This window comes from Babylonia areolata, chromosome 3, assembly GCF_041734735.1.
Source record: "Babylonia areolata isolate BAREFJ2019XMU chromosome 3, ASM4173473v1, whole genome shotgun sequence".
Classification (NCBI taxonomy): Eukaryota; Metazoa; Mollusca; class Gastropoda; order Neogastropoda; family Buccinidae; genus Babylonia; species Babylonia areolata.
Window position 1 is genome coordinate 50,286,504 of NC_134878.1, and position 18,601 is coordinate 50,305,104.

General features: G+C 39.0%; 1 protein-coding gene across 2 annotated transcripts in view; it reads left to right on the forward strand.

The window, feature by feature from the left end:
• LOC143280077 (coiled-coil and C2 domain-containing protein 2A-like) overlaps positions 1–18,601 on the forward strand; it is a 269,519-nt gene that overhangs the window by 26,422 nt on the left and 224,496 nt on the right. For both annotated transcript variants that reach the window (XM_076584585.1, XM_076584586.1), the window contains exons 19-27: positions 1,017–1,124; positions 4,159–4,291; positions 4,747–4,813; positions 5,916–6,008; positions 7,408–7,492; positions 11,808–11,961; positions 14,555–14,702; positions 16,398–16,536; positions 17,600–17,800. In XM_076584585.1, coding sequence (XP_076440700.1) covers positions 1,017–1,124; positions 4,159–4,291; positions 4,747–4,813; positions 5,916–6,008; positions 7,408–7,492; positions 11,808–11,961; positions 14,555–14,702; positions 16,398–16,536; positions 17,600–17,800 — 1,128 coding nt within the window. The remainder of the gene's footprint in view (positions 1–1,016; positions 1,125–4,158; positions 4,292–4,746; positions 4,814–5,915; positions 6,009–7,407; positions 7,493–11,807; positions 11,962–14,554; positions 14,703–16,397; positions 16,537–17,599; positions 17,801–18,601) is intronic.

Here is an 18,601-nt window from a genome sequence, read left to right on the forward strand (position 1 = left end):
CAACATTCACCTCTTCAGTATAAGAGCCTTCCGCTTGCAATAATTTGATGATGATAACTGGGGTGAAACGCTCTTAACGTCGTCTCTTTCGCCGTTCGTATGGAGAGAGTTAAAGAGCTGAAAAAGTGATTGATTGAGTGACCCTGAACAGTTCACGTGCCTGTACCTGTTATACCTTTTTGTTTCTGAATGATTAAAGAGCTGAAAAAAGTAATCCTAAACAGTTGACATGCCTGTACCTGTTATACCTTTTTGTTTCTGAATGATTAAAGAGCTGAAAAAAGTAATCCTAAACAGTTGACATGCCTGTACCTGTTATACCTTTTTGTTTCTGAATGATTAAAGAGCTGAAAAAAGTAATCCTAAACAGTTGACATGCCTGTACCTGTTATACCTTTTTGTTTCTGAATGATTAAAGAGCTGAAAAAAGTAATCCTAAACAGTTGACATGCCTGTACCTGTCATACCTTTTTGTTTCTGAATGATTAAAGAGCTGAAAAAAGTAATCCTAAACAGTTGACATGCCTGTACCTGTCATACCTTTTTGTTTCTGAATGATTAAAGAGCTGAAAAAAGTAATCCTAAACAGTTGACATGCCTGTACCTGTTATACCTTTTTGTTTCTGAATGATTAAAGAGCTGAAAAAAGTAATCCTAAACAGTTGACATGCCTGTACCTGTTATACCTTTTTGTTTCTGAATGATTAAAGAGCTGAAAAAAGTAATCCTAAACAGTTGACATGCCTGTACCTGTTATACCTTTTTGTTTCTGAATGATTATAGAGCTGAAAAAAGTAATCCTAAACAGTTGACATGCCTGTACCTGTTATACCTTTTTGTTTCTGAATGATTAAAGAGCTGTAAAAAGTAATCCTAAACAGTTCACATGCCTGTACCTGTTATACCTATTTGTTTCCGAATGATTAAAGAGCTGAAAAAAGTAATCCTAAAACAGTTGACATGCCTGTACCTGTTATACCTTTTTGTCTCTTTCCTGTGGTGGTGGTGACGCACAGCGTGAAGCGGAGAAAAAGGTGAAGCAGGGGCGACGCGGTTCCAAGGCCTCCAAGAACTCCAAAGGGTCCAAGGGTTCCAAGGCCAGCGTGCAGGAGGAAGTGGGGGAGGTCAGTAGTCATGTCTGGAATGGACTCTCTGGTCTCTGATTGACTGTTTTATGCTGTATAGTTTCTTTGTGTGTGTGTGTGTGTGTGTATTTGTTTGTTTTTGTAGTGTATTGTTTGTATTTCTTTTTCACAGCAGATTTCTCTGAGCAAAATTCAGGCTGTTCTCCCTGCAGAGAGCACGTTTTGCCCCTCACAGAGCACTGCCACCCATACGTCATTTGCGCGCATGTGTGTGTGCTTGCTTGGGTGTGCGTTTTTGGACTGAAGTTGTGATTCAGTGAGTATGTATTGTTATTGTATCCTCCACACCCCAAAAGGGGCAAAATGATTAAATTTCTTTGAATCTTCTTTTCTTTCTTTTTTTCTTTCTTTTTCTGCCTACTAGTGTATTTTTACTTTACTAGCTAGATGGACTTTTTTCCCCACAGAATTATGCCAGGGTCAAGCCTTTTTGTTGCCTTGGGTTCTCTTATGTGGCGCTAAACGAACGCTGGGCACAGGACCTCAGAGTATCATCTTATCTGAATGACTAGCACCCTGACCACCACTCAAGCTGTAGTGGAGGGGGAAGGAAACAAACATGGTTGGTATATGGGGCTCAAACCTGTGGGCACTCACTTCCTAGTCAGAGGCATTTCCACAAGGCCGCGGCTTCACTGTATGCACATGATATTTCTGTACCCACATCCGCTGTGTGTGGAATGAAGAAAAATGGAAGGCATGTTTGTATACATGGCTGCGTTCTTCCAAACTGGGAGTGCATGCGAGTGTAAGTGTGCATTGCTATGTATTTATGCATACACGCACACAGACATGCGCCTGTTCAGCAGGTATGCATAGAAACACATACATGCACGCATATGCATGCACACACTTACACACACACATACACACACTCACATACCCGCACTCCTCTAATATCACTTACAGTGAAAAGATGTTAAACTTAACAACAAACATACCCGCACAAACACACACACACACATATATATATATATATGTATGTATGTATACACAGACATACCATCACATACACACAAAGACACATTTATACTCACACATACAACCTTATTACACATGTGCACACGTACATGTACAGCCATTCACTCACTCACACCATGCTTACATGTGTGTGTGCATGCACACACATGCGCACACACACACACACACACCAATTCAGAACAAAAAAGAAACTGTTCTAAATGATACTATTATAGACTGATGATAAATACTAGAATGATAATAGTAAGGATAGTAAGGATGTAGACAACGCATACAATGAACTTTGAAATTTTGCGTGAATTAGGTGCTTGTATCAATGATAAAAGCATTTGCTTAAAAGCTGGGTTATATTATACAATATGCATAGGCAGATTGTATCAGTCAGGCAGACTGTGAAGAAAGGCGTCTCCAACGTTCAAAGAGACACCTGTCTAGCATAAAGTTGCCTGAATTGTGATACCACACCCTCATATCTTTCTGAGCTTGTTAACCTGTACTTGCCAAACAGAACATTGAGATCTCTTGATTCCTCCCAGCTAACTGTTCCCCAATACTTCCTTAACTCCTGTGGAAAGAGGTCATTTTCCGTCTTTGGCCCAACAACTTGGAATTCTCTGCCTATTGCTCTCAGACAAAAAACTCATATATCTACCTCTAAGTAAATCTTAAAACATATCTCTTTAAAAAAAATACTTGTCATAACTCAAATAGTGCTGTTGTCCCAGGCCCATGGCAATGTGATGTGTGTGATGGGAGAGTAGAGAGAATGGGAGTGGGGAGGTGGATGATAGTGGTGTGGTTCGTAAGGGAGAATGACCCGATTTTTACCCCTTTTACCTTTTCTATCAAAAATTTTATTTTACAGTTTTTACAAAATTTGTGGCATGCAGATTACAATTGTGTTCCTTTTTGCATGTGTGTATTTTAAGTGAAGGTTGCTGTTGTCTCAGCCGTTTAATCATGTGTGTGTCTGTGCGTGGGTGTTAGTGTGAGCGTTGGAGTGTAACAGTTGTAGTATTGGTAGTATGTTACTTTGTCAGTTTTATGCATTGTGTTTTTTTTATAATATTAATGCTTCTGTTTTTATGTTTCTACTACTTTTTATGTGCTTTCTTGTTTCACTTTAGGTACTCGATTGTAAAGCGCTTAGAGCTTGCTTATGCTTGTATTATAGCTCTATATAAAAATAAAATATTATTATTATTATTATTATTCCGAGACAAAGAGACTGAGGAGAAAGGCCCAAGGACAGACAGACCAGCATCAGACTTCACCTGTGTGCAGTGTTGGAGGGACTGCCTCTCCCATATCGGCCTGTCCAGCCACACCTGACACTGTATCAGTCACCACCCAGAGTGCAACTCCACAGTTTCTAGAGACTGAAAGATGCCTGTTATAATCCAGGATAAATGTGTTTGCATACACTGCAGAGATGGATTGAATCAACAGACGAAAGCAAACGCTGTGTAGCTAGATTATATCAGAAAACAAAAGAATAGTTCTTCTTCTTCTGCGTTCACTCGTATGCACATGAGTGGGCTTTTACGTGTATGACCGTTTTTACCCAGCCATGTAGGCAGCCATACTCCGTTTTCGGGGGTGTGCATGCTGGGTATGTTCTTGTTTCCATAACCCACCGAACGCTGACATGGATTACAGGATCTTTAACGTGCGTATTTGATCTTCTGCTTGCATATATACATGAAGGGGGTTCAGGCACTAGCAGGTCTGCACATATGTTGGCCTGGGAGATCGGAAAAATCTCCACCCTTTACTCACCAGGCGCCGTCACCGTGATTCGAACCCGGGACCCTCAGATTGACAGTCCAACGCTTTAACCACTCGGCTATTGCGCCCGTCAAAAGAATAGTTCTATTTAGCTACATTACAACACAAATAAAAGCATATGCTACATAGACTAGTCAGCTTATCTCACAGTAAAAGCATTTGCTATGTAGTTAACTTATATCAGGGATAAAAGCATATGCCATGAACCTTTATTGATTTCTGTGATTTCGCCACTGATCTACAGGCTGAGCTGGAACGATGTCAAGAAATTCTGAATGAAGTTGACCTGCCCAAACCAGACTTGCCCGAAGAGTTTGACGAGAATGCCGCCAGAGATCAGATCAAAGCCAAGTTTTTAAACATCCGCCGTCGACCTGGTAAGTCTGAATGTCCACTTGTTGACCTTTTAAGTGTAGACAGTGATTATATATAACTATAATTTGTTTCTCTGTTATTGCATTCCTTTGAGGGTGTTTTGGTTTTTAGGAGATTGTCAGAGGTAAGGGAGGATAGAAGTCTGCAGGAATTTAAAATTTCTGATGAAAAGATTGATTTAGGTTGGCAGTGTGTGTGAGTGTGTGTGTGTGTGTGCTTGCGAACATGCGTATACGTGTACGTGCATGCATGTGTGTGTGTGTGCCTGTGTGTGTGTGTGTGTGTGTGTGTGTGTGCTTTCTTGCATGCGTGCATGTGTCCATGTCTGTGTTTGTGTGTTTATGTGTGTGTATACATAAAAGCACTTTCTTAAGATTAGGGGAATATTTCATTGAGCAAATGTGAAATAGTACATGTTGAGTCATGTCACTGGAGAGATGGTTCTGTTGTGTTCCAGGAGAACCAAAGCTCTATCCAGAGCTGACCAACACAATGACAGTCACCCCCACCTCAGACTGCCCAAGGTCAGCAGTTCTTTCAGTTTTGACTCACTTGTGTAAACAAAGTGAGACTATGTTTTAACCCGGTGTTCGGTTGTGTGTGTGTGTGTGTGTGTGTGTCCGTGTGTCTGCGTGTCCGTGGTAAACTTTAACATTGACATTTTCTCTGCAAATACTTTGTCAGTTGACACCAAATTTGGCATAAAAATAGGAAAAATTCAATCCTTTCCAGTCATCTTGTTTAAAACAATATTGCACCTCTGGGATGGGCACAAAGAAATGAAAAAAAGCCAAATGATATGCAAACTGCATTTCTGTTATATTTATATTTTTTGTATTCTCTAAACTTGGCACTTTGACCTCTATTCTGACACAACAACAAGATGAGTCATTATTATCATTTTTTGTTCAAACAGGAACTTCTTTTGCTAAGCATGGAATTTTTTTTATATTTTGCAAACGTTTTTGGTGCAGATAGTAAAAAAGGGAAATTACTCTGTAATTAATGCTAGGGGACTTAATTTATCACAAGTGAGTCTTGAAGGCCTTGCCTCTCTTGTCATGTTTGTGCTGTACCTGAGTGAAAATGATGGATCAGTTTAGAACAAGAAAGAAGAGAGAAAAGTAATCAAATAATTCAATTCAAATCCCATATTGCTCATAACTTAGTTGACCAGCATGGGCCATATTTGGGCTTAAAGCACAGTGTTTTCAAGTGGGTGACCCAAATAATCATCACTGTGTTTTCAAGTAGATGCAGATACCTCAAGTAACATTCTTTGTGCATTTTCAAGCAGATGCCTCAAATAATAGTCTTTGTGTTTTCAATCATATGCCTCAAATGATAATCTGTGTGTGTTCTCTAGCATTTGCGTCAAATAATCATCTTTTTTTTGTTTTCAAGCATATGCCTCAGTTGATGATATTTCTGTGTTTTCAGGCATACACATCAAATAATAATCTCTGTGTTTTTTAAGCATGTACATCAAATAGTAATCTCTGGCATATTCCACATACTGTTTAATCTGAGGCTCTCAGCATCAACACTATGTTATATGTCTTTTCATGAAGGTGAAGAAAATGTGTGAAGAACAACGTGTCATTGACCTGTCTGTCTCATTCCCAGAGGGGAGCAGAGTCGTCGAGACGAAGTGTCCAGGACCAAGGTGTTTGTGAAGATTCTCTTCAACAACAAAGAGGTTTCACGAACTGGAACAAGGTGTGTTTTTACTTTTTTTTTCAATAACTTTGATGGTTTAGTTTATTATTATCATTTCATGTTCTGAAGTCATTTTGATTATTATTGATACTTATCTAATGCCTTTCTTCAGTCAAAGACCAAATTCTAAGTGCTTTACAAACATGGGAGTCATTTGCACAACAGTCTGCCTACCTGGGTAGAGCTGACTGACAGCTGCCTTTAGGTGCTTATCATTCGTTTTCCTGTGTTATTCAGTCAGGCTTTGGTCACACACAGGCACACACATGTATATTAGAGTGAATTTTTTCTTCGGAATTTTGCCAGGGACACAACTTTTGTTGGCATGTGACGGGTGCAATAGCCGAGTGGTTAAAGCGTTGGACTTTCAATCTGAGGGTCCCGGGTTCAAATCTTGGTGATGGCGCCTGGTGGGTAAAGGGTGGAGATTTTTCCGATCTCCCAAGTCAACATATGTGCAGACCTGCCAGTGCCTGAACCCCCTTCGTGTGTATACACAAGCAGAAGATAAAATACACACGTTAAAGATCCCGTAATCCATGTCAGCGTTTGGTGGGTTATGGAAACAAGAACATACCCAGCATGCACACCCCCGAAAACAGAGTATGGCTGCCTACATGGTGGGGTAAAAACGGTCATACACGTAAAAGCCCACTTGTGTACAAACAAGTGAACGTGGGAGTGGCAGCCCACGAACGCAGAAGAAGAAGAAGAAGTTGGCATGTTTGGTTGTTGGTTTTTTTTGTGCGCAAAGTGCATGATGCAAACAGGAGGACCTTAGTTTATCTCGTCATTCCAAAGACTTGCATCATGGTGTTCTTGTTCTTGTTGTAATATATCAGTTTATCTAACCCTATCAGTACAGATTTATGACTGTTTTGAAAAGTATGCAGTTGTTGTTGTTGCTGGTTTTTTGTTGTTGTTTTTTTTATCTCAAAAGCACCTTCAGACTAATTTGAACAAGGAGTGCATTTTTTATTCCTCTGCTGGGTATTTTCTGTAACATGTGAAGATAGCAGAGATACATTACAGGCTGATGGTGTGTATTTGCTGTTGTATTATCTAATGGCAGACAGAGTATTAAAAGTAGGAACATATTATAGGCTGACAGTATGTAGTTGTTGTATAATCTAGTGGTTGATTGACAGTCCAAGCAGGGATACATTACAGACTGACTGTATGTAGTAGTTGTAGTATTATCTAGTGGCTGATTGATAATTCAAGTTGGGATACATTACATATTGACCGTACTTAGTAGTTGTAGTATTATCTAGTGGCTGATTGATTTTTCAAGCAGGGATACATTACAGACTGACCGTATGTAGTAGTCGTTGTATAATCTAGTGGCTGATTGGTTATTCAAGCAAGGGGTGTATTATTTCATGCTGTATTATTTCAGACCAGTTTCTCAAGATTTCCGAGTGTCGTTTGGACAGATATACAACTTGAAAATCGTTCAGTGGCCTGAAAGCATCAAGTTTCAGGTAAGACACAGGAATGTTTTTCAGTTGCAGCTCTTGTATCGCTGACTGTAGTATTGTTAGCGGTTGTTGCTAATGGTTAGATTTGTGATACATGTGTATGTTATTTGTATTTGTGTATTTGTATTTGTATTTCTTTTTATCACAACAGATTTCTCTGTGTGAAATTCGGGCTGCTCTCCCCAGGGAGAGCGCGTCGCTACACTACAGCGCCACCCATTTTTTTTGTATTTTTTCATGCGTGCAGTTTTATTTGTTTTTCCTATCGAAGTGGATTTTTCTACAGAATTTTGGAAGGAACAACCCTTTTGTTGCCATGGGTTCTTTTACGTGCGCTAAGTGCATGCTGCACACAGGACCTCGGTTTATCGTCTCATCCGAGTGACTAGCGCCCAGACCACCACTCAAGGTCTAGTGGAGGGGGAGAAAATATCGGCGGCTGAGCAGTGATTCGAACCAGCGCGCTCAGATTCTCTCGCTTCCTAGGCGGACGCGTTACCTCTAGGCCATCACTCCACACTTTGTGGTTGTTACTAATATGTGAATCTGTGACATGTACATGTGTTATTATCAGTGGTTGTAGCTGGTATGTGAATCTGTGATATGTATGTGTGTTATTAGTAGTGGTTGTCACTGATGTGTGATTGTGTAATATGTATCGTTGTCAGCAGTTGTCACTGATAAGTGATTCTGTTATTGTTCATGGTTGTCACTGATATATGGTTATATGATATGTATGTGTTATTGTTATTGGTTGTCACTGACAAATGATTCTGTGGTATGTATGTGTTATTGTCAGTTATTGTTATTGATGTGTGATACTGTGGTATGCATGTGTCAGTGTCAGTGGTTGTCACTAATATATGATACTGTAATTTGTATATGTTATTGTCAGTGCTTGTCGCTAATATGTGAATCTGTGCTATATAAATATGTTATTATTACTGGTTGTTAGTGATACATGATTCTGTATTATGTATGTATGTATGTTGTTAGTGGTTATCATTGATATGTGATTCTGTGATATGTATGTGTTATGTACATGTTGCTGGGTGTCACTCCTATTGATGTGCTTTTGGGGTAAAACTTTCATAAATGTGCTTTTCGGGTGAAACTTTTATAGATAACACCACAGCAAACAGTTTCATTTTCTGTATGTGAACAGCTATTCTTGATTTAAAAACATATGTTTTGGGTTGTTTTTTTTACATAATCATTGAAAGACATTCAGTGAGCAGAACAGGCACAAGAAACAGAGCTGCTGAATCTAGCAACTGTTTATAAAACCTACAGAAAATAAAATTTGCTTAATGATGATAATGATAAAAACAATAATGGCAACAACAAGAATGGTAATAATGATAAGAAGAAGAATGATGATGATGATGACGATGACGATGATGATGATAATACTACTAATGATAATAACACTAATGATGCAGACTGTTGCTTTCACCACCCACAGCTTATAGCACTTAAGGCATAGTTCTACCACCCGAAAACGCCTAAAATTACCAATTTTTGTTATCTTGGTTTACCCACTAAATTTCAACCAATCTGTTTCAAATTTGGTCTGTATTTAGTTTAATTTTTACTGTTTGCATATCTGAAATCAGCTGAAGATTTTGTCATATCTTCACATTGTAAATAGGGTTTGAATTTTGTGAAAAGTAGTGTGTACGGAAAAACGGTTCCATCAGGGTTTCCCTGGTAACATAAGAACTAATCATGCTATTTGTATGAAATTTCACAGAAACACTGTTAGATGAACAGGGAACAATGTGTTGGCAGGAAAAAAGTCATAGGAAAAAAGTCAATGTTGTTTTGGTCTTCTAAATTATGTGAAAAACTGGAAAAATACAAATTCATTTATAAGGCCTAAATTACCACACACAAAAAATGTAGCAAAATGTGTAATAAACACATACTGAAAATTTGAGTTCAATCTGATGAATAGTTTTTTTTAGATATTTGGGAAATGGTGAACATAAATGGCGAAAATTGCGTTTTGAGAAAATGGGCTTTAAAGTTTTTATTTTGACTGCATCCTAATTATGTATTAAAGTACTTCAAATGACTTTTTTCCATCATGTGGTGCATGCTTGAATAGTTTCTGACTCACTGTACTACTCATGGGCCCCTGCCTGGTAATACTCCTCAGTTTTTTCACCCTCCTGGTCTGCAGCAGTCAGCGCTTTATGTCGTCAAGCAAACTTCATCACAGCATTTGCCTGTATTTGTCCTGATGCAACTCTTTTTCTGTCCAGCTGAGCCTGTTTCATTTTATCTAAATTGCCTGGATTCTTTCTGATAGCTGCACCATAGTGCCCTTGAATTATCAGGATGGCTTTTTTGGTAAGTTTGTTCTGGCCTCCAATACCTTTTACTGTCTTTCCTCTATGGCTGAATGTTTTTTCAGATCACTGACTTTGTTTGAAAGATGTCTACCCATCCTTTTTTTGGACATGGCCACAGCAATCTAATTTTCAAATTGTCACATTTTTATAAATGGCTTCATTCTTCAATGTAGTGTAGGTCTTACTGTCTCCGTCTCCTAAAAAGTTGATGTATCGAAGGCCATATTTCTATGTCTTGTTGTTCAAAGAAGTGGGGATATTCATGTTCCCTAAAAAATCTTTTTCCCTGAGCCTGGTGTCTTCCTATTGCAAACTTTGTTTATCATCTTAGAAGTTGTGAAACTGACCTTGTTTTTGCATCCACACTCAAATGTAAACAAAGAAGCAAGATCGGTTCTTTCTTCTTTCACAGAAGATAGGTGACTTGAACCCAGTGGTTTCTTGCAATCAGGGCACAAAAGTCCATTCACAAATTGAACTAACAGTTCACAATCAACAAATCTATACCCTGAGAGTTCATCATCCTTGTCAAACTCTACATCCAGAATGTGAGAAAGTTTTTCACCCAAAGCACTGGGTTCAGAACTTTTAGCAGACGACAGACCAGCTGCTTTGTCATCACCACTATCGCCTGAACTATCATCTTTTGCACCACTCTGCTCTAATTTTCTCCTTTTCTGTGGAGGCACACGCTTTTTGGACTTGTAAGAAGCCTTCCTCTTACCCATTTCTGACCAAAAACAAGTTTATACACTCACTGTGTGTTGAAAACAGGCAATGCATGCAACTTCGGCAATCAGCTTCCATTTGTTTCACAAACAGTGTCAAGCCAAAGGCCATTACTGACGCGGCCTCTGATTGGTTGAGAACTAGGTTGCTGCTGTGTGGCCCTTCTACCAACAGCCAATGAAATACTTTGTTTTGGACTGTTTTAGCTCAGTTTTTAGGGGGTTTGAGAGGATTCTGGTGTTTATTTTCGTGTTTAAATTTTGTTTTTATGTTCAGTAGAAGCTGAGATATGATTTTTTGAAGTTTATGCATAATTAATTAGCTACATTTCTGTTTTAATTTTAACATACATACCTCAGAAAATAATTATTTAAAAATACTTATGAAACTTGACTGCAAAAGGCATTGATACTACGAAATCAGTAAGGGTTTTCGGAATCTAAATCACGGAAAACCCCATCTCATGCAAAAAAAAGATTTTTTGCGTTTTTCCATGGTAGAACCTTCCCTTAAAATAAAAGTTAACCATACAAGAATATGCATACATTTAAGAATGACTTACCACCCCCACCCCCAACCCCCCACTCCCCACCCCACCCCCCAAAAAAAACACACAAAAAGGGCATGGCTATGTTCAGCAAAGTCTTTCAGAGTCAAGCTGTCTTGATGGTGATGAATATTATGAATATTAATTAACATAATTATGTTCTGTAATGTCTTTCATAGTCAAACTGTCACAATGGTGATGCATATTATGATTAATAACTAACATGATTATGTTCAACAGTCACTCATGTCGAGTTACGATGGTGATGAATATTGTGAATAATATAAGCATGAATATGTTCAACAAAATCTTCCATATCAAGCTGTCATGATGGTGATAAAAAATATTTTGAATAATGATAAACATGGCTATGTTCAACAAAGTCCTTCAGATGTTGATAAATATTCTGGATAGCGATTAACATAATTTTGTTAAGCAAAGTCTTTCAGATGGTGATGCGTATTTTGAATAACAATTAACATGATTATGCTCAATAAAGTCTTTCGGATAGTGATAGATATTTTGAGTAATGATCAACACGATTATGTTCAACAAAGTCTTTCAGATGGTGATAGCTATTTTAAATAAGGGTTAACATGGTGATTATGTTCAAGAAAGTCTTTCATCGTCCAGCTGTTATGATGGTGATGAATGTCGTGAACAATGATAATTATGACTCATGCAGATCTTCGAGACCCAGGGCCTGAGTGCCCGACTTCTGGCCGAGCTGTATGCAGCAATCCCAGAAGCCTCTGTGACCTCGCAGAGTGTGCAGCTGGAAGAGATGGAGTTCAGCTCTGACGACACCATCCAGGTGTCGCATGAAGGTGTCGGAAGTGGTAGGTGACAGTGTGTGGTGTGTGTGTGTGTGTGTCTGTGTTTGTTTGTGTCTGTGTGAGTGAGTGTACATGTGTCTGTGTTTGTGTGTGTGTGTCTGTGTGAGTGAGTGTGCATGTGTGTGTGTGTGTGTGTGTGTTCAGCTGGGCTTTAAGCAATAATGATCAATGACTACATAGTGATAGACTCCGTGCACTTCCTTGTACCTTTCGTAAAGTGGAAGGAATACTGCAGATTATATCTTGATATGTCGCATTTTGTTTCTCCATAGAAACAAAGAAATTCTCTAGTTTTGAAAGCGAACATGTAAGTCATATTGTCATACTTCGGCAATATAACTTTTCAATGAAATAAAAGCAGAATAAACTAAGTGGTTTTCAGTTGCTGAAATTAACCAAACAATGATATGATCTACTAACCTTTTCACAGACATCAGAAGAGAGAATTGGAAAAAAACCCAAATAGAAATACATAGTATGAAAGAAAGCACGTACATGAAGATGCTGGAAAGTACAGTCTCTTACACAGTCACAGGAATGGTCAGTGTATGTCTGATGAACATGCAGGCTTCAGCCTCGTTTTACAACTCACAAAGAGAAGGTGAAAGATTTAAGGTCCCACAGATTTTGACAGCCATCAGCGGACGGGCGCAATAGCCGAGTGGTTAGAGCGTTGGACTGTCAATCTGAGGGTCCCGGGTTCGAATCACGGTGACGGCGTCTGGTGGGTAAAGGGTGGAGATTTTTACTATCTCCCATGTCAACATATGTGCAGACCTGCTAGTGTCTGAACCCCCTTCGTGTGTATATGCAAGCAGAAGATCAAATACGCACGTTAAAGATCCTGTAATCCATGTCAGCGTTCGGTGGGTTATGGAAACAAGAACATACCCAGCATGCACACCCCCGAAAATGGAGTATGGCTGCCTACATGGCAGGGTAAAAACGGTCATACACATAAAAGCCCACTCGTGTGCATACGAGTGAACGTGGGAGTTGCAGCCCACGAACGAAGAAGAAGAAGAAGAAGACAGCCATCAGGACAGGGAATTCACATCCACTGTGTCTCAGGGCTCAGCATAGCAAGGTGGGGGCCCAGTCCTCTCCTTCCCCCTGCTTGTAGTGAGGAAAGATTAGAGTGAAGTGCCATTTTTCAACACCATGCCAGAATGTGACCTCCAACCCTAACCAGTAGTGACCACTGGATCAGAAGTCCAGTACCTAACTGACTCTTACCATGACGCCCCTCCCCCTTTTCTTTTTTGGTGCAATAGTGTGTTTATAATAAAACACACTGTGTGGTTTTCAACAGGCAGAAATTAAACCACCAGGGAGGAATACAGATGCAGATGTATGTGTTAGTTTTGTGTTTTACAGCTGGACCAAAGAGCAGCACAACATAAATGTATGTATAGATTTCATGTGTGTTGTGCTGTGCAGGTGAACCAAAGAGTAACACACCACACATGTACCATAAAGTTCAGTCTATTGAGCACACTGGTATATAAGCCGCACCCACTAAATTAAAAAAAAAAGAAAAAAAGAACTTCATACACACATAAGCCGCACTGGCTTATAAGCCGCACTTATTACCAGTACCGGAATACATACCGATACTACGGAAAAGCTGTCATTACTGTAAGTTATGAAATAAACACAAGTGGAAACAACACAAAGAAAAGCAAGTGAAAATACTGCTAGTGCCACAAAGAAAAAAAATAAACCCAACGAAAATAAGGTCCATAATTTAGGGATAGTCACATTTATTCAATGTCGTCCTGCTCACTGAATCCTCTGAAATCTTCGTCTTCAGTGTCTGAGTTGAAGAGAACCAGCACAGCTCCCTCCACCATCTTGTCACTGGCTTCAGCCTCGCTTTCACTTGATGAACATGAACACAAGGTAGAGGTTGCAGCTGATTCGTCACTTGCACTGTCGTCTGCTAGGTCGATCGCCTTCAATTTGAAGGCTGCATCGTAGGCATTACGTCGCGTTTTTGGCATGATGAGGGTGTGCGCTTGAGCAGAGTAGAACTGAATGCTGATCTGAAGGCTTTGATGTGTGCGGATTTGATTTTTAAAACGTGAACAGTTAGCACGCTAACCTGAAGCTCATCCAAAAATTCATGAACAGAAATCATGATTTTGGTGAGTTGAAGGGCAGCTAAGAATAGACGAGAACGTGACACTCCCGGGATCATTAAAATCCTCAAATAAGCCGCATCATTGTATAAGCCACAGAGGTTGAAGCTGGGAGAAAAAGTCGTGGCTTGTAGACCGAACTTTACGGTATGTACAGATTTCATGTGTGTTGTGTTGTGCAGGTGAACCAAAGAGTAACACACATGGCAAATGTAAGTATAGAATTTGCAGGTGTGTTCAGTTGTGTAGGTGAACCAAAGAGTAAGACACATGGCAAATGTAAGTATAGAATTTGCAGGTGTGTTCAGTTGTGCAAGTGAACCAAAGAGTAACACACATGGCAAATGTAAGTATAGAATTTGCAGGTGTGTTCAGTTGTGCAGGTGAACCAAAGAGTAAGGCACCACAAACGTATGCACAGAAGAATTTTGTGGGTGTTGTGTTGTGCTGTGCAGGCGTGGCCTTCAAGTTTGACGCGACCAGCTCCTTCCTGGTGACACTGATGACGTCGGGCACGCTGGGCACCAGTGTGTCGTGGGCACTGAGCGAGGACGGGCAGCCCCTGGTGCCCCCACTCTCCAACAGCAGCTCCAACACCTTCACGTCAGTGTCTCTCACCTGTTGTACATAACCCTGCTGTCAAGACGTCATTTATACCACCATTTTTCATGTCATGTTACAACCTGCGTGATCTTTACTACCATTTAGACGTCATTTATACCATTTTGATATCATGTTACACCTGTATAATCTTTACTACCATTTAGACGTCATTTATACCATTGTTCATGTCTTATTACACCTGTGTAACCTTTAATACCATTTAGACGTCATTGATATAATTTTTCATGTCATGTTACACCTGTATAACCTTTACTACCATTTAGATATAATTTATACCATTGTTCATGTCATGTTACACCTGTATTACCTTGACTACCATTTAGAGATAATTTATAACATTGTTCTTGTCATGTTACACCTGTATAACCTTTAATACCATTTAGACCTCATTTATGCCTTTGTTCATATCATGTTACACCTGTATAAGCTTTACTACCATTTAGAGGTCATTTGTAACATAGCTTATGTCATGTTACGCTTGTGTAACCTTCACTACCATTTAGACGTCATTTGTAACATTGTATATGTCATGTTACACCTGTATAAGCTTTACTACCATTTAGAGGTCATTTGTAACATTGCTCATGTCATGTTTCACCTGTGTAACTTTTACTACCATTTGGACATCATTTGTAGCATTGTACATGTCATGCTACACCTGTATAACCTTTACTGCCTTTCAGGCGTCATTTATACCTTTGTTTATGTCATGTTACACAAGTATAACCATTACTGTCATTTAGACGTCATTTATACCATTGTTTATGTCATATTACACATGTATAACCATTACTACCGTTTAGACATCATTTGTAACATTATACATGTCATGTTACACCTGTGTAACCTTTACTACCATTTAGACGTCGTTTGTAACATTGTACATGTCATGTTACACCTGTATAACCTTTACTACCATTTAGACGTCATTTGTAACATTGTACATGTCATGTTACACCTGTATAACCTTTACTACCATTTAGACGTCGTTTGTAACATTGTACATGTCATGTTACACCTGTATAACCTTTACTACCATTTAGACATCATTTGTAACATTATACATGTCATGTTACACCTGTGTAACCTTTACTACCATTTAGACATCATTTGTAACATTGTACATGTCATGTTACACCTGTATAACCTTTACTACCATTTAGACATCATTTGTAACATTGTACATGTCATGTTACACCTGTATAACCTTTACTACCATTTAGACATCATTTGTAACATTATACATGCCATGTTACACATGTATAACCATTACTACCTTTTAGGCGTCATTTATACCTTTGTTCATGTCATATTACACATGTATAACCATTACTACCTTTTAGACGTCATTTATCATTGTTTATGTCATATTACACATGTATAACCATTACTGCCATTTAGACGTCATTTATCATTGTTTATGTCAGTGTCTGTCACATCTGCAGGCACTGACACAGACGTTTTTCGCCTATGATTTCTGTATATATTTGACTTGGTATTTTTCCTTGTTCTTGGCCAGACTTTGGAGTAAAAAAAAATTGTTGTAGATTCTGCTCCCCCCAAAATCTTTTGATTATTTATATTATGAATGATGAAGAAAGGTCATCAGAAAGCACAAATGACATATCAGCTTATTGGAAAGCTTCACTGGTACTCTTGCTGTTCTTGCTTTAGTACCATGAAGAAAATGGATCCTTTGGCAGCCATTGGGGCGACCGGCGTTGCCAACATTGAGAAGCTGTCCAAGTGGTTCCATGAATCTCGTCTTGACCCCAACGACCCTGCCAATGCTGACCTCATCTATCTTCTGGGGGTAGGTGTTGTTGATTTTGTAGAGATATCTTCTGATGAGTGCGAATAGAAAGATATAGATATTTGGTTTGAGTGATGGCTGCTTTCCATATAAGAGTAGCTCAGATTTCACACAGAGAAATCTTTTGTGACAAAACGCAATATAACGCAACACAACAATGCACACTGCGACACTGCGCTGCACTGCATGCACTGCAGTCATTTGGATGAGACGATAAACTGAGGTCCCGTTTGCAGCATGCACTTAGCACACGTAAAAGAACCCACGGCAACAAAAGGGTTGTTCTTGGCAAAATTCTGTATAAAAATCCACTTCAATAGGAAAAACAAATGAAACTGCACACAGGAAAAAATACAAAAAAATGGGTGGCGCTGTAGCATGGCGACGCGCTCTCCCTGGGGAGAGCAGCCCAAATTTCACACAGAGAAATCTGTTGTGACAAAAAGAAATACAAATACAAATACACTGCACTGCACTGCACTACCATGCTCTGCGCTCCACTCCACTCCACTCCACAACACTACACTACACTACACTACACTACACTACACTACATTCCTCTACATTTCACTGTAAAAATTGTGAAAATAAGCAACATTGGCACCATCATTAGAACACCTTCACATGCGATATGGTTTTTAAGTATTGTATTTCTTTAAAGTATTGCGACATCATGTGTGCATTGTTTAGGTATTGTGATGTATGATGAGTGTTACATAGTGTGTGTTGATTTTGTTTGTATGAATATGAATTACCATTTGAGTGTTTTGTTAGTTGTCTGCGTAGGGTTATGCTTGTACGTTTTTCATTTTATAGGGTTTAAATGCTTGTTTTAGATGTCAGTTTTTATACTTTGTGCAGCGCTGTTGAACACTTTTTACATGGAAAGGTGATATATATATATATATATATATATATATATAGAGAGAGAGAGAGAGAGAGAGAGAGAGAGAAGAGACAGACAGAGAGAGAGAAAGATATATATATATATATATATATATATATATGGGGTTGTTGTTTTTTGTTAGGAGAGTTGGGGTTTTTTCATCCTCATATGTTGCAGGCCAGAAGTGGAGAGTCAGGCCCCCGTGAGTACTTCCGACTGGAGCAGCTGCAGGAGGAGTTTGACGTCGCCACAGAGGCTGACCTGGCCGGGAACCGGCGCTTCCAGATGCTGTCCCTGCGAGACAGGGAGGTGGCCGAGTTCAGGAACGCCAAGATGATCACACCCTTTGAACGGGAGATAGCTCGGGATGCTTTCACCGTACGATCATTTTCTTTCTCTTTCTTTCTTTTTCATTTTTTTAATTTTAATTATTTTTTTATTTTAATTTTTGACTCACTTGTGTAAACAAAGTGAGTCTGTGTTTTAACCCGGTGTTCGGTTGTCTCTGTGTGTGTGTGTGTCTGTGGTAAACTTTAACATTGACATTTTCTCTGCAAATACTTTGTCAGTTGACACCAAATTAGGCATAAAAATAGGAAAAATTCAGTTCTTTCCAGTCATCTTGTTTAAAGCAATATTGCACCATAAAAAATGAAGCCTAATTATATGCAAACTGCATTTACTGTTATATTTATATTTTTTGTATTCTCTAAACTTGGCACTTTGATCTGATATTCTGACCCAACAAAAAGAGCAGTCATTATTATCATTTTTTGTTCAAACAGGAACTTCTTTTGCTAAGCATGGAAGTTTTTTTTATTTTGCAAACGTTTTGGTGCAGATAGTAAAAAAGGGAAAGTACTCTGTAATTAATGCTAGGGGACTTAATTCAAATCTGGTTAGGACTTTTTTTTTTTTTTTAACGCGAAGCTTTATAATAACAAATACAGAACACATTTTAACGATTAGATTTTTTTTTAAAGTGTATCACAAGTGAGCCTTGAAGGCCTTGCCACTCTTGTTTTTTTTATCTTCACCCCCATCCTAAGAGATACTGTGGCAGAGAAGGTCAGGCGTTGGACTTCCGATCCAGTGTTCACCAGTGATCAGGGTTTGAGGCCCCGTTTTAACATGGCGTTGTGTTCTTGGGAAAGGAACTTTACTCTGATTTTCCTCAAT